Source organism: Narcine bancroftii, chromosome 1 (genome assembly GCF_036971445.1).
Source record: "Narcine bancroftii isolate sNarBan1 chromosome 1, sNarBan1.hap1, whole genome shotgun sequence".
Taxonomy (NCBI): domain Eukaryota; kingdom Metazoa; phylum Chordata; class Chondrichthyes; order Torpediniformes; family Narcinidae; genus Narcine; species Narcine bancroftii.
Window position 1 is genome coordinate 78270542 of NC_091469.1, and position 17762 is coordinate 78288303.

The window sequence follows — 17762 nt, forward strand, 5'->3', positions numbered from 1 at the left end:
AATATTAGTATTTGATGGCTGTCCTCTAGTACTCCAGGGTCAGAGAGTTGTAAGTATGTTTTGAAGCACCTCACCCAGTGCTTAAAAGTCATTCGAGGCTGTAGTTGACTGTGGATCGATGTCGAGGCGTTCCAGCCATAGCATACGCTCCATCCCTTTAAAACTTTCTAGTTAATAAAATTGTAGAGCGTGTCGAAAGAATCAATGATTTGTTGATCCAAAACAAGGCTTTTATTAACTAGAAGACTGGAGCGTATCACATGTAGGTCGACCAGTCCAGAATGACCTGGTCTGACTAGGAGGAACCCTTTAAGACCTACCAGTAGGTGTGGCTATGCTCTCAGCCAATCACAATCATCCTACACTACAATCTATACATATACACATTGTTGATAGAATCTGTACTCACCCAAATTTTTCAAAAACCTTCAACAGAAATCCCATTCTAGTCTATCAAATGCTTTTTATGCATCCAAAAGTGAGTGCTACACTTAAGTGTCCCCTCTTTTGTGCTAAGTAATCTAGTCACATTATCTGCAGATTTTCTCTTTTTCAAAAAGCCTATCTAGTCAATATTTATTAACTTTGGTAAAAATTTCACTAATCTATTAGCTAAGATTTTTGCAATTATTTTATAATCTATATTTAACAAAGAAATTGGTATATAGGATGATGGTTTTAAAGGGTCACTATCTTTTTTGGTATTACCATATTATCACAGTTGAGAAAGATTCCAGGAATTTGTGTTGCCATCGCCTGATCTAATACATCCATAAGAGGAGGAATCAAATAAATCTTTAAATTCTTCATAAAATTCAGACAGGAAATCATCTTCTCCCAGAGATATATCAACTTTGCAATGAGCTCAATGCTTCCCTCACCTCCATTGATGTGAAAGGAGGTATCCAACTTCATTTGTTCTTGCAAAGCTAGCATCGACAACCTTATTTGTGATTTTTTAAAAATCTTCTATTCCATTATCATCTCTCTGCGACTTAGATTTATATAACTAAGAATAAAATTGTTTAAAACTTTCATTAATTTCATAAGGTTTATAAGTAATCACATTAGACTGTTTTAATTACATTAATAGTTCTTGAAACTTGTTCTATTTTCAATTGGCAAGCAAGAACCTTGTGTCCTTTCCCCTAACTCAAAATATATCTGCTAAGTTCTGATTGTTGCTTTCTCTGTTCCATATGTTTGTATTCTACTCAAGTTTCTTATTTATGAGCCTTCTACATTTTTCCTCAGAGGCCCATCTTTGCAAATCCTTTACGAAACGTGTTTTCTTTATCCAATTGATCCACTTTTTCATGTAGTCCTTCATCATTTTTGGGGTATAACTTATAATTTGTCCCCTTAAATAGGCTATCATTGCATCCCATAAAATAAATTTACTTACCATTAACTGAATTAGAATTGATTACAAAGAAAATTGGAATTAGCCTTCTAACAAAAATCACAAAAGTCGGGTCTTTTTAAAAATAGCATTGAATTAAGTCTCCATCTATAAGTTGATTTTTCTTTGTCCACCATCATAATGTCATTAATAGAAGTGAATGATCAGATAAAGTTCTTACTTTATAATCAACTTTATTTACTCTAGCTTGATGGTGTGTTGATATTAGAAATGGATCTATTCTATTTGAATCATGTCAATTTGAATAAAAGTGGTAATCCCTCTCAAGGGGGCTTCTTTCTCACCAGATATTAATTTTGAGTCCATTTATATACAAAATCCTCTGCTATCCTCACCCATTTTATACAGTTCTATTTTCACCCATGAAGGCTACAGTTTAATCTTGATTTTGAAAGTCATTTTTAAAATCTAGTTGGTGAACTTGAGGGTTTCTTTAAAATTGCAGTTCAGAAGTAATTATGAAGCACTTTTAAAGATTATGTTTTCAGATCTCTTTAAACTCAAGTCTTTTGATGAATTGTCTTTGAGAGATAATTTTTTCCTCTGATCTCACAAACTCCCTCTTTTCTTGCCTAAGATTTATGGGGCCAACTTTCCATTGATTTCATACTTCTTAATCAAAAGAGACCATTCCTCTAGACACAAATGACGCTGCCTTTCTTTTCTTAAAAGAACAATTGGAGTGGCTATTTTCTTTTCAAATATCACTGGGCATTCCTTCTATTAATAAGAAGAACACGAATCCTATTCAAATTATTTTTGAAACTTTACTTGCTCTCTTGACAAGAGAAAGCAATCCAACTGGTTTCAAAATTTTCTCTATTTATGTTTCTCTGAAAAGTTATGACTTGACATCACTACTATTTCAGTTTCATTTCTGTCCAAAACATGACCTCTTCACATCCACAAACGAACATCTCTGTTTAAGCGGTTATGACTCCGGAAAGTCTGGGAAAGGTTATTCAAATGGGACTTGAGGTTTTGAATCAGCTGCCAGCATAATGCTGAATGTGAACAAAAATGCTTTTAAGAACCACATATGGTACTTCAGTTTCAATTGAGAATACACCTTCAGCTTTATGGCTCTGTTTTCCAGAAGCTGCAACTCCAAAAATGAACTCTCTTTTTGAGTCTTCGTGTACCACTGGCCAATCAGCAGTCTCCTTTTATCGAAAGCCCCACCCCATTGTCCAGCAAGAAGCCAATCAGGTGCATGCCCGCCCACAAGTCTGAGCATGCATTGGTTGGGCCCAGTAATTGGCCCCTGCTTTGCAGAGTGGAATATTCAAGCACTATCATTGGTCCCTGCTCACCAGAGTGGGGCATATTTAAGTCTGAGCAGGCTCTTTCTAGCTCTATTTTCCTCCATGTGGTGATGCTCCTGCTCCCTCCCCAGAATGCAGCCGCTACAGAGGACGCTATCTGTGAGGACCGCAAGTAACGTGTCACTGTGCACCCTAAGGCTACCCAGGGTATCCCGGTGCATGGAGATACTGGAGCAGAGCCACAGTCATCCATATCCTCAGGGTGGGAGGCTGTGAAATCCCTGACGCAAGGGCACATTTTCCCTCGGGGTGAGTGCGAGTGCTTGTGCGAATGGGAGAGCTGTTGTACTGTCTAATTGTTCAACTGGTAATTTAATAAAGATCATTGGTGATCGAGTCTTGGAGCTTGCTTTCTGCTGCACCCCAAGAACTCTGTAAATATAATGTGTCCAGCCCACAATTCCCTTGCTAGAAATATATTTCACTCTATAACTTACTTTACTAAGAATTATTTATATTATAACTAAAGATTTTAACTTTAAAGATCAACACAAATCCATTACAACATAGAAACACGAAGTCGACAGGCTTGAAAATGGTGGCAGAGAAATTACGAGTAGGTACAATGATTTTTCTGATGCTGGACCAGAAGGAAACCATGTCAGTTTATTTAACTTTTCACTTGTTCTGACAAGGGATCATTGACATGAAACAATTGTGTCCGTGGATGATGCCTGACCTGCTGAATACTTTCATTATTTTCTGTTTTTATTTCAGATTTCCAGTTTTTTTTAAAACTTTTCAATTATTCTTGTTCTTTCATTCAAATTAGTCAATTATATGAACAAAGCAAGTGCAGTGTGAAATCAGATATTTCAGGTTTTCCATTTAGAGCAGAGTTCTCAGCTGGTGATACAGAGTAGCAGGGACAAGTATAAAAGGTTTCAGATTTTCTATTAAACCATCATTGATTCTTCTATGTCCATCCACCACTTACATTCAGGTCAAGTCATACATCTCTTAAATATTTTTAGCCAGGCACAAGCCCATGTAATTTTACAGCAACACTTATTTGAGGCTATGATATTAATGGAATGATATAATTTCAACAATTTTACTTCAGAACGCACTACTCAATATCAGTTCAGCACCACGAGAAACACCCTAGCGGCCACATCATTTATGGCAATAGTACTGAATGCAACATTTCTTAATATTACTAATTTGCAAGACATTGTTGGACCAAAATGTATGACCATCCTTAATTGCCCTTGAACCTACAAGTTTGATGATGCATTTCAGAAGACAGTTTGATATCAACAATTTGAAATTCAGGAGCGAAATATCAGGAACAGGCAGGAGCTGCAGCATTCCTTCCCCATTGCAATTTCATTAGTAATTTCACTATACCTACTATGCTCGGCGTATTTAATGCACGGACTTTGATTTCCCCAGTTGCCATGTTAAAATTTTACCCAATTTTTCCAAATCATTTTGGCCCTGTTATCTCAATTACAACTCCAGTGACAGTCACTTCTGGAGAAATGTACAGTAATCACCAAAAGCTCATGTCATTAATGTTTTTCTTTCTTAACAGCAAAATCTTACCTTTGCTAAGGTAGAAGCCATCTGAGCAGTTGGGTATGCAGGAATTTGTCTCTTCGTTCAAGAGGTAGCCATTTTTGCAGGAAGTGCACTGGTCACTACGGCTCCCAATACATGTCTCACAGAGGGACCAGCATTTTTTGCACCGTTTCTTATCATCACCAAAGAATCCTCTGGGACATTGAGGTACGCAAGTTCTGCATCCATAGCAAAAGACTTGATTTAGACTTCAAAATGTCATTTTAAAAAAAACAATAAGAGAGCAACAGGAGTAGTGAGGGAATCAGGCATGTGAACCAATTCTACCATCTTGGCCTCAAAGCCACTTTTCTCTGTCGTTCAAATGCCCGTCAATCTCTCCCACAAATACGCTCAATGACTTCTCCATAACTCCCAGGTGCAAAAAAAATTCCAATTTATCCTCCTGTTTCTTAAACAGATGATCACCAACTCTGAAACAATAATCTCTAGTTCAAGATACTCCCCACATTGAGGAAACATCCTTTCAGAATCCACTCTATCCCCCTCAAAATTTTGAATGCTTCAACAAGATCACCCTTCATTTGAACATCAGACCAATCTGCACAACTCTCCCTTCATACACAAACCATTTCATCCGAAGAATCAACCTTGAGAACCTTCTCTACATGGGTTCCATTGTAAGCACATCCTTTCCAAAACGTGAAGACTAAAATTGAACTCCGGACACAGCCTCAGGAGTGCTCCGTTAAGCTGTCAAAACTTTGACTTACAAAATTGTACTCTCAATACTTACAATAAAGGCAAATCCTCTTTAACATAACTAATTACTTGGTGCATCTGTATGCTTCTTTTTGTGTTTAACGCAAGAAGACCACTTTATATCTCAACATGCTATAACCCTACCCTATTCAAATAAGATTTTGAATTTTCCTTCTTTTCAAAATGGATAACTTTGCATTGTTCATTATTATTCCCCATTTGCCAAGTTCTAAATAATTTATTTCACCTATCCATATCCCTTTCACAGGCTCTTGTTATTCTCCCTCTCACTTATCTTTGAATCAACACCAAATATGGCTACTGTTACGAGCTCAGAGGACTTCAAAACCCAGCAGCAATAGGAATTCACCAAGACAATGGTCACTTAAACAAAATTGCTTTTAATTTTCTTTAAACATAATAACAGGATCAAACTTTAACTTCTTACTATTAACTTAACTCCCTTCTAATTCTAAGCGCACATGTATGTAATGTGTGTATGTACAGGAAAGTCTCTATTTTGCAGTCCAATCATTCACTTTTCACTTCTCCAAGTTCACCGGTATCAGGCAATTTTCATACTGTGCCCAGAATTTAATATTTATGAACGTTCACCAGGCTCTGGTGCCAAAAATCAAATGGTTACTGTTCAGGAAAGTTCTTGACGGTTTCAGAGAGAGATTTGTTGTTCATTGGACACACACAAACTGATGTCCTCCAATCAATCACTTCAGTATCATGCTGAAGAAACTTTCCCCATCATGGGTTGTCCAAATGATAACCTCTTCTCCCAGGTCACTACAGAGTTCCTCTTGTTTCCTTTATTTCAGGAGAAACACTCTTGCCAACCATTTCCTCTTGCAAGGACTACAAGGGTTTTGAACAGGCTGAACTCAGAACTCAAAACTCATCTTCAAAATGGGGTTTTCAACAAGTCTGCCAGCTTGTAATTTTGCAGCCTCAACTGCTACTGTAGAACTGACTTTTCTCTCTCTCTCCCAAAAGAGAAATCACCTGTGTTTTCCTCTCTCTCTGCTTGTAAACCAAAAACAAAACCTCTTACAGGGCTCCAAACCTAATCTTTGAAAGATATTTTCAGTATTTCTGGTCTTCATTGCCCATACACAATAGATCAGCATTCTTCGTTGCTTTTGCAAAGTCAACCAGAGCCTCAACGTCTATCTTCAGCAAAGCTCTTACATTTTAAATGAGATATCTTTATGTGGTGACAAAAATTTCCCACCAAAATGATGCTAATTGGGACCAACTATAAATCATTACTACACTATTAGGCAATTGGTATTCAATGTAGCATTACACATACACTTCTAAAATGTTCCAACTTCATCCAGTTATGTTTAAATTTTTCATTTCCCTTCCACTAATGTAAATTTACAACGATTGATATCTTAATTTCTTTCCAAGTGCTATCCTGAGATCAACATCCATTTTAATTTTGAAAAACACTTTATTTCTAAATTGTAGACTTTGAACAATCCCAATTAATTGCTCATTTTGTTTCAACTAGGATTCATTTTTTTTGCATTGAGCTATTTACCTTTTTTCACATTGCACAACTTATCCAAGTCCAAGAAGTGATGAATTTCAAACAGTTTTATATCAGCACATTAAAATGACTTGGGGCTACCTTTGTAGATCTATACTGTCAATATATAATTGCATTATTGCATTTGATCAATTGCATAATTTAAAATCAGATAATAATTTCATTAATATTTCACAACTGAGACTTCATATTTTATGAGCTCCAAGATAAACTTATTACATTGGTTGATGGAGGTCATTCTTTCATTCTTTAATAATGGGATTTTATGGAATAATTAGAAGTAGATATTTGGAAAATATTTTCTTCTTAATGAAGTGTATAATTTCCTTTTTACTATAACCAATGACTGAAATTGCCTTCTTAGGAAATGGAATATTTCACACCCATCTGCATTGACATAAACTATTTAATTAAGGCATACAAAATCCTGAGAGGAATAGATCGAGTGAACACAGAGGGTCTTTTGCCCAAAATAAAGGTAAAGGTGCAAAGTGAAGGGAAGAAATTTTACAGGAAACAGTGGCAAGTTTTTTTGTTGTTGTTTATTTATTTATTTTTCTCTTTTAACATACACAGGGTGGTGAGCATACGTAATGGGCAACAGGAAGAAATGGTTAGGAAGACACTTTTGAAATGCTTAAGAAACAATTGGACGGGTACATGGTTTTAGAGGAAAATGGGCCGAATGCAGAAGGTGGGACTAGTGTGGGTAGGATATTTTGGTTGGCATGGTAAAGTTGGGTCTGTTTATATTCTGTATGACTCTATACCTCTATTTTAATTCACAAGTTTCCTTTTCTTTTGGAAGAAGAGAAATTCAAACTTTCTAAATTTAAGCTGGCACATCAAAAAATGTGGAATAAATATGAGAAAATATTGATTTGGGTATTTACATATAAACACAGCCAAACTATGTTGGCTGAGGGATTCATTGGCCAAGGAAAATTAAAAGATGCAGAGGATATGAGAAAAAGCATACCTTTAAGGAAATAAGTCATAAAGTAATCAACAAAAACATAAGTGGTACAAAAAGGGGTTTAATTACCACAAATAAAAGTAAAATAATAGTACATTGTTAAAAAGATTAACATGGGAAATGGGAGGATTTCAGTATTCACAAAATAATTATTTTAAAAAGTTGAGACTAAAAAATAGCAAACTATAAAAGACATCGCTACACATTTGCAGGTATGATGTTGTCGCCATCCTGGAGTCGTGGCTTAAGGGTGGATGTTATTGGGAGCTTAATGCCAAAGGAGACAGAGCATATTAAAAGGATAGGAATGTAAGCAAAGGGTGTGGTGTGGTCTATTGATAAGGATCAACATTAAATCATTAAAGTTGAGGTAGGCCCTAAAGATAGAGAAACATTGTGGCTTGAGTAAAGAAATAGTAAGGGTAAAAATTCACTGTTGTTGTTATATACGGACCTCCAAACAGTAGTCAGGATGTGGACAACAAATTACAACAGCAATTAGAATAGGCGTGTTAGAAGGGCCATGTTATAGTAGTCATGCTGGATTTTACCATGAAAGTAAATTGTGAAAGCTATGTTGGGACTGGATCTCGAGAGAGAGAATTTGTAGAAAGCCTATAAGATGTTTTTTTAGGTCAGCTTGTTGATGAGCCCATTGGGGGAATCAGCTGTACTGGATTCAGTGCGGTGTAATGTACCAAGGATGATTAGAGAATTTACAGTAAAGGAACCATAAGGGGGCAGTAATCACAATATGATTGAGATTTAACAGTTGAGTAACAGGAATTACAATTGAGTAAAGGGAATTACAGTGGCACAAGAACTGGCAAAAGTAGTTTCTATGGGGGGCACTAGTAGGGGAGATGGAAGAGCAACAATGGATGGAATTTCTGCAAGAAATCAGGAAAGTGCAGGATAAGAACATACCAAAAAAGAGGAAATATTCAAAGGGGAAAATGTCACAACTGTAGCTGACAAGAGAAGTCAAAGCCAACATAAAAACAAGAGAGGTCAAAGCCAACATAAAAGCAAGAGTGGGCATACAAGGAAGCAAAAATTAATGGGGATTAGGAAGATTTAAAAATCCAAAAGGTAACTAAAAAAAATTTAAAAAGGAAAAGATGAAGTATGAAAGTAAGCTAGCACAGAATATAAAAGAGGATTTAAAAAGCGTCTTTGAGTATGCAAGTAGATTATAGGATCATTAGAAAATGACAGATAAAATAATAATGGGAGATTAGAAAATGGCATAGGAACTAAATAAGTATTTTGCATCCATCTTGATTGTGGAAGACATTAGCTGTATGCCAGATGTTGAAGGGTATCAGGGAAAGGAAGTGAGTGCAGTTGCTATTACAAGAGAGAAGATGCTCAGAAAGCTGATTGATCTAATGGTCCAGTATCTACCATTACCAGAATCTATTGGTACCTACTAAAAGATACCCGCACTATTCCAGAGGACTTGAAAATCACAAATGTCACCTCTCAATTCAAGAAGGGATGTAGGGGCCAGTGTTTAAGCTGTTTCTTTTCATATACAAAGATAAGTGGAGGAACGTGTAATATTGAGGAAACAGGTAGGCTGCAGATTTGGAGAATGGGCAGAGAAGAGGAAAATGAAATGCAATGTTGTAAAGTGTATGGACATGCACTTTGGTAGAAAAAAAAACGCACTCTGTAGGGCTGCATGGTTGGCATAGCAGTTAGTGTAACGACTTAACAGGGATCAGGGTTCAAATTTCAGAATGTTTGTAAGGAGTTTGTACATGTCTCCCTGTGTCTGTGTGAGTTTTTCCAAGGGGCTCCCACCATTGAAAACATATGGGGATGTAGGTTAATTGGGTGTAAATTGGACATAATCATGGGCCGAAATGGCCTGTATGTCTAAATTTGAAATTTTAAAATTAACCATCTTTTAAATGGGGGGGAAAAAAAAAGAAAAAAAAAAAAATCGAAAATACCCACATGAAAAAGGGATCTGGGAGTTGAATACAAGCAGAGATGTGATGTTTAGCATTTAGCAGACACTGGTGAAACTTCACTTGGAGTATTTTGAAAAGTTTTGGGCTCCTCGTTTATGAAAGGATGCGCTGATGTTGGAGAATATTCAGAGGAAGTATACAAGGATGATCCTGAGAATTAAAGGGTTCACGCTACTGACCCACAACTGCATTGCCAGATCCAGCTCCAAAAGATGTAAAAAGATGACACAACAGTAGTTGGCCTCATCACCAACAACAACAACAACAACAACAATGGGTTGAACGATAAAGAGGTGGAAAATCTCATGAAATTGTGCAAGAGTAACAACCTGAGTCTCAGTGGATAAGATGAAGGAGATGACCGTGGACTTCAGGAGGATCAGGAATGACCACCCTCTACTGCACATCAACAGTTCTGCAATAGAGGGTGGAGAGCACCCAGTTCCTTGGAGTTCACTTAACTAGTGACCTATCATTGACACTCAACATCTCCTCATTTGTCAGGAAGGCACAGCAGTGACTGCACTTCCTAAGAAGACTGAAGCTGGCAAGGTTACCGGCCACCATTAAGTCAACCTTCTACAGGAGCTCTATAAAGGCCAACTAAATCACAGTGTGGTACTGTTGCTCCAAAGAAATGGATCAGAGGTCAATTCACAGGATCATAAGAGCAGAAAAGAAGATCAATGGATAGTCCTGCCTCCTCACCCCCCACCATCAACGTGATCTACTGGGACCATTGTCAGAAGAGGGCATACAAAATCCTTTACAGGCTGCTTCCATCAGGAAAGAGTAAAAGGAGTATTAGAGCCAGCCCCACCAGTCTGAGGAACAGCTTCTTCTAATGGGCAATGATAATACTGAACGACCAAAGGAATTGCTCACATTAACCATCCAAGATGCTCCTGTTCATGAAATTGTAGTGGTATGCTTGGAGGGAGTGGGCAAAACCAGCACGAACAGCTCCCGTCATGTGACGGTTAGACAAACAGCCTCCTATCTACTGGCAATTAGCTATTACAGCTACGAGGCATAGTGATTCAGCAGAACCCACAGGTCTACTGAGAAGCCCTGGCCTACTCAACGCACGAGGTCATTAGCATTTCAGATGTCATGACACCAGATTACATGTTATGTGTCTATATCAAGCCTGACAGCATGCCAATAAACACTTCTACTCTTCGCTGGCTGACAGCTTCAGGTTTGGTCTCGTTATTCCTACCATGATGGTGTCTAAGCACAAATATCATCCACAACAAGACAAATATTTATTTGTATAGATAAATACTTGTCCGGCATATGCATTGTTTGTCTGTATGTGTGTAATGCCTGGTTGTATACCTGCGTGTTTTGCACTGGACAACACTGTTTTGTCAGGTTATAATTATACAATCAAATGACAATAAACTTGACATTACTTAGTTATCAGATGAGGAGCATTTGACAGCTCTTGGCTGTTGGGATTTAGGAGATTGAGGGGGGCGGGAATCTTATTGAAAAATTTCAGATGTAGAAAGGTGCGAACAGAGATGTAAAAAGGTCGTTTTCCATGGTGGGAGAGTCTAGGACAAAGGGGTACAACTTTAAAATTGAAGGGCATCTGCTGAGAACAGAGATGCAGATGAATTTCTACAGCCAGAGGGTGGTAAATCTGTGGATTTTGTTGTCTCAGGCCATTATGGAGGCCAAGAAATTGGGTGTATTTAAGGCAGTGATTGATAAGTTCTTGATTAACCAGAGCATCAAAGGTTACAGGTAGTGGGAAAATGGTTTAACTCAAGATTAAATGTCGGGGTCGACTTGGTGGTCTGAACAGCCTTTCTGCTCCAATATCTTCTGGTCTACGGTTAAAAAAATTTACACATAGTGAAGATGGGTCTACAAAGAAGTGATAAACAATCAATGGGGAATAAGGCAACTTGAGAAACACTGAATAAAAACTACATCAGTACAAGAAAAACTCTTTGGGAAAACCTGTGTAACTAAGCATCTGGAAAGAAAGGGGGGCTTAATATCATAGAAAGAACCTGATAAAGTTGATAAAATTCACTGTTCCTGTGGAATTAAACACTGTGGGCATAAAAGACAAAATTTGACTTGAAAGAAAAAAGGTCACCAATCTAATTAAGAAGAGGTAATTATACAGCAGTTAGCCTGACATTTGTCTCAAGAAAACACTAGAATCTATGAATACCATGGTATCAGTTAATTTAGTAAGTTATAATAGATTTTGTGGATTAAAAAAAGACATTTCTTAAGCGTTTAAAGTTGTAATCAGAAGAAATGCCAAGGTAGACATCAAGATTAGCTATTATTGGATTGGGTGATGTACCAAGGTGGAGAGAGTTGTTAAAAAGAGCAGGATAGAAGTCATTTCAATGTTGACGTGCTGTAACTGCTATGCATGCAATGGTCAGTGCTGGGATCCCTATTGTGTACATTCAAGATTTTGCCATGTAATAAAACAGAAAATGTGATATTACACAAAATGTTCTTTAATCTACCGTAAGGCAGACAAAGATTCGCTATCAGCAGGAATTGCCCAGCGCTCCTTACAATCAAAGAAAAAGAAACAAAAGACAGTTCCCCCAGTCATTGAGTGACCATGGATTCACCTCCAGCACTCCCTCAACCTCCATAGTCACACAGCCTTTCGTCCAACCCTCAGAACCCTCTTGCATCCTGGTTCTGATACTTGGTATCCCTTCCTGAGTCCCTTGACTGCAATTGCCAGCAGCCCGCCACCTGTGTATTCTTCAGCCTCAGTCCCTTGCAGGTCTGCCACTATGGTCATCATCCTATGGGTTGTCTCTTTTGCTTCTCCTTTTCAAAAAGGTGGTGGGGGTGGGGGGGAATGGTCTCCATGTATTCTGGTGCCCTGTGCCAGTCCTAGGCTTCCCTGGAATCTGCAACCTCTTGTGGCTGCTGCAGCACATAGATGCCGCCATCTTGGGGCCAGAACCCGTGTTCGCAGAATTTTATTACAAACAACCGTCAGCAACTTTAACAGGCCTTTTAAAGCCTGTATAGAACCAACAGCAGTCGGACTGGACAGTTGGACCCTGCAGGGGAGCACTGTGTCTGCTCCCTGCTCTTCAAACCATAAAATGGCACTGCTTCTCTTCCCACAGATGCAACCTGAGCTGCCGAGGATTGTCCGCATTTTGTTATTTTAGACTTCCAGCATCTGCAGATTTTTGACTTCCATTGGCAGAGACATCTGATTGGATACCAGTAAAGTATCAGGAAATGAGAGTAACTGGAATATCCAGTAACTAATTAAATCATATATATATATATATATATATATATATAAAGGGTTCTTGGATTTGAAATGCCACCACATCTCAACGAACAATCAAGGCAAAGTCCAGCAATAAAACTGTGGACATAAAGTGAAAGCACTCAGCGAAAAAACTAAAAATGACAAGAGGGAGAGAGTCTTTTACAAAAAAATACACATTAGCAGGGCTGTAAGGGAAATTTGTTGGAATATTGCCTGAAGCCAACTTAGATTTAATGGCCCATTTGGCTTCCATTCACACTGTTTACCTTGCTGAGAAAAAAAAGGCCTTCAAATGCACGATTGTAACTTTTCTGGTAAAGATATGGAATACTTAAAATTTAATGTCATGGCTACATCAAAAAGTAGAAAATGCCAAGAAAGTAATGAAATTATTGATCAGTAAATTTTCCTCTGACATGTGACACACCTGTGGATTGCAGATCCAGAGGATTAAATTGCAATGAGATGGAATTGGGATGAGAAGCTCGTCAGAACAAAACTAAACATCTCAGATACATTGTTTTCATACTTCTGACAAAGAGCAATTAAATATTTAAAAAGACAATCAAATTGACATCAAATTATGATAAGTCCAGAGATAATTCACAAGGAAACCCTTCCTTGTTATTGACACTTTTTTAAAAAAAAACTTGTCTTACCTGGTATTATTTTTAAACTTGAGGAAATAATGCAAACAATGAATGCATTGCTGAGGCCCAGGTCCATCACAGCCATTTTGACATTCAATGTCACAGGGTCCTAAGTAATGAAAGTTTTGGTGTTTGATAGTCAAATTGTGAATTTTCCAACATAACATGCTGGCAATCAAATTACAGTCAATCCGAATGATATTTTTAAGATGAAAATATAGAGGTAGAACCCACTATAAAAGAACAGCCTAGGTTGGAATTGACAAAACATAAAAAAGTCTGGGTGTTGAGCCATCATGGATAACATTGGAATAAATATTACAACAAGCAAAGAGCCTTATGGCAGCTTTAATCATGGAAAAGAAACCCCATTTATAGTGTGCATAATTTAAATATTATTTTGACAATGTTACTTCTGACTCGAGTTATCACACATCATCACTGCTCTGCTCTTAAAATTTAGGTATATGCTAGACTGTCAGAGAAAAACAGAACATAAATACATCGACATGAAAAAAAAAATCAAATTTATCACTAATATTTTCTTCATTGATTACATCATCTTGGTAAGTTGAGATGACCTGGGGGATTCCTTGATATCCCAATTGCATTATTTATCAGCCGTCACAAAATTAAAAAAAAAAATCACCCGTGTGATTTTCAGGTCAAGAGATTTTTCTTTGGAATTTACATGCTAGTTTTTGAAGAGAAAATCCTGTGCTTCACAGGTATGAAATCAATCCATAAAAATGGATTATGCTTTATCTTGGTAGTATTTTTAATTCAAGCTCCTCTGCTTGAGTATCCCACAATTTATATCAGTGTGCAAACAAAGACTTACCCTCATCAAATTAATTTGATTCTCTAAATGAATGCCATTCTATGCAAACAAATTAGTGAGGTTTTCTCAATGATGGAAGGAAGACAAACACTGGTGAGCAATCTTTTACCTGCTGGCCGAAATATATTTCAACTTACCAGTACGCTCATCAGTATAGTCATCAGAGATCTCGTCCGGGCTGGATCGAGGTTTGGGCTGACATGAATATGGATGTGTAGATGTACCATGAAGTATGAGAGACCATTCCTTCAGTTTTCCTAATCAAAAAACATGATCATGACAGGTTATTACAAATTCAGGGCCGGATTAACGTAACAGTGAGAATAACAAATGCTACAGGCCCCGTAATTTCAAGGGCCACCACGGATCTATGTGTAATGGCTATCAGATTGCACTGATAGTTTATGCTAAAAACCCTGTTTTGTGAAAAATTTAAAGGTTAGCAATCTTAGCCAATTATCACTTTAATTGATGTTATTAACAGTCTATGGGTGTGTTGTAATTTGTGCAGTGCCAGTGGCTATGAGAAGCACATAGTCTGTGTTAATAACCCTGATTAAAGGTGATAATTGGCTAAAATCGCTAATCTTAATTTTAATCAGGGTTATTAACACAGATTTAAAGGTGATAATTGGCTAAAATCGCTAATCCTTAAATTTAATCAGGGCTATTAACACAGACTACTCCCTGCACCAACTCAATGAGGGAGCAATGGCCGCCTTGGTTACCCATGCAGCTGGAATAGCTCTGCCAACGTCAGCACCATCCCTGCTGAAAGTTTTGTTTTACAAAAAGTGTACGCAAGTTTTAACAGGACAGGGGAGGGGAGGGGTGTAATTTCAGTATAAATGTAATTTCAATATAAATGATCTCCCCTTACTTTGCACGCACCAGCTCTTTAGGAATGCACATGCATCAGCTAGCAGAGTTTAGGGCCCATTTCAAATATGTGCCAGGCCCTGCAATACCTTAATCCAGCACTGACAAGGGCAAATCCATCTATCCCATGGAATTTTAGAAAATACGTGTACAAAGCTGATTCATTAAAGACTGTTCAAATCCCAAACATAAACAACTTTTTTTTACTATTAGAACAGATTACGTATTTCAACTGCCTCGACTTCATCACTTCCCTCTCAATTTCTAATCTCAGCCCCTCAGAATGCTCTGCCCTCCACTCTCTTCACACCAATCTAAACCTCACTAATCAAACCTGCAGATAAGAGTGGCACTGCTGAAGCCAGATGACATCTCAGATGTCCCTTCAACAGGACCCTACCAAAACTCATTAAACCACCATCTTCCCACACTATCTCTGAACTCATCACTTACGTTCATCTCCCTTCCGTGGCTTCCAACCTGGTTTCACAACAACACCCCTCCCCCACAATCCCCAGTTCTATCCCCTACCCAAGATCCACAAATCTTACTGTTCCAGTAGACCTATTGTTTCCACATGTCTCTGACCCAATGAACTGGTATCTGCTTTTTTTTTAAAATTTTTTAAATCACATTAGCCATGATATACACTATTTCTTTTTCACACATATACAGTGACTTTTTCTCCCCCCCCCCCTTTCCTCCCAAACCACCCCCCCACCCCCCCCCCTCTCATCCATTTTAGGTATACAATCTAGGTTGCATTAAGCCAGTCAGACAATGTTGTCATTCAACAAAATTACACCAGAAATTCTACTGAGTCCATTCTTTTCTTTCCTTCTCCTTCCATCAACTTAGATAATGTTTGTCCCCGGTAGGTTTTCGCTATTGTATTTAATTTAATGTAAGGCTCCTATACTTGTTCGAATATTTCAATATTATTTCTTAACCTATAAGTTATTTTTTCTAATGGAATACATTTATTCATTTAAATTTAGTAGTTTCTTCCTTTTAATTTGGTTATGTATTCCATTAATATTTAAAGACATATAGTTCAGCGTAGCCCTTTTATATTTTGTTTATCTTCTCTTTCCGTTTTTCCATCATTACCTTTCCTCCTTTTCCATTTCTGTTTTCTTATTTTCAACTCTTTATAAGACAACATTCCTACAACATCCAACATTTTCCTTATTCTCCTATTTCTATCTTATTTATCCCCAATCTCCCCTTCCCCTCCTGAGTTGTCCTTTATCCCTTGTCGGACAACCACATCTCCCCTCTCCATTTGGATTTGCGAATCCACTCACAAGCGTCAACTGATTTTGCAGTGACCGCTATTTCCCCCCACCCAGCCCCCCCCAGAAAAGATTTCACTTTTCATATGTCACAAAGGTCACTCTTTTAATTCCCTCCTTATTCTCTCTATTCCATTACCTTCCCTTATTAATTCTTGTCTATACTATCTATATTTTCCTCTAAGTACAGATACATTCATGTATGCTCATTGTCTCTATTCACTCTTATACCTCTTTACCCGCATACATATCAATCGTGATCATTTTTACTCTCATTACCCGTTTTCATCCCTCAGTCTATTTTTGTCTTTACCCACATACATATCAATCGTGATCATTTTAACTCTCATTACCCGTCTTCCTCCCTCAGTCTATTTTTGTAATTGTTCTGCAAATTTTCGTGCTTCTTCTGGATCCGAGAATAGTCTGTTTTGTTGTCCTGGAATAAATATTTTCAATACCGCTGGATGCTTTAGTATAAATTTATACCCTTTCTTCCATAAAATCGCCTTTGCTGTATTGAACTCTTTTCTCTTCTTTAGGAGTTCAAAACTTATATCTGGATAAATGAAGATTTTTTGCCCTTTATACTCCAGTGGTTTGTTGCCCTCTCTTACTTTTTCCATTGTCTTCTCCAGTACCTTTTCTCTTGTAGTATATCTTAGGAATTTTACTACAATAGATCTTGGTTTTTGTTGTGGTTGTGGTTTAGAGGCCAATACTCTATGTGCCCTTTCTATTTCCATTTCTTGCTGCAGTTCTGGACATCCTAGGGTCTTAGGGATCCATTCTTTTATAAACTCCCTCATATTCTTGCCTTCTTCATCTTCCTTAAGGCCCACTATCTTTATGTTATTTCTTCTGTTATGGTTTTCCATTGTATCTATTTTTTGAGCTAGTAGTTCTTGTGTCTCTTTAGTTTTTTTATTAGATTTCTCCAATTTCTTTTTTAAGTCTTCTACCTCCATTTCTGCTGCTACTGCCCGCTCTTCCATCTTGTCCATTTTCTTTCCCATTTCTGTTAAGGTCATCTCCATTTTATTTATTTTCTCTTCTGTGTTGTTTATTCTTTTTCTTAAATCCTTAAATTCCTGTGTTTGCCATTCTTTAAATGACTCCATGTATCCTTTAATAAGAGCAAGTATATCCTTTACCTTGCCTATCTTTTCTTCTTCTATTTCACCATACTCTTCCTCTTCTTCTTCCTCTGGGTTGACCATCTGTTGTTTCTTTGTTGCCCTTTCCTCCTCTT

General features: G+C 37.5%; 1 protein-coding gene across 8 annotated transcripts in view; it reads right to left on the reverse strand.

The window, feature by feature from the left end:
- pcsk5b (proprotein convertase subtilisin/kexin type 5b) overlaps window positions 1–17762 on the reverse strand; it is a 430761-nt gene that overhangs the window by 182591 nt on the left and 230408 nt on the right. For all 8 annotated transcript variants that reach the window (XM_069930561.1, XM_069930563.1, XM_069930567.1 and 5 more), the window contains 3 exons: window positions 14474–14593; window positions 13505–13604; window positions 4297–4490 (listed from right to left, as the gene is read on the reverse strand). In XM_069930561.1, coding sequence (XP_069786662.1) covers window positions 4297–4490; window positions 13505–13604; window positions 14474–14593 — 414 coding nt within the window. The remainder of the gene's footprint in view (window positions 1–4296; window positions 4491–13504; window positions 13605–14473; window positions 14594–17762) is intronic.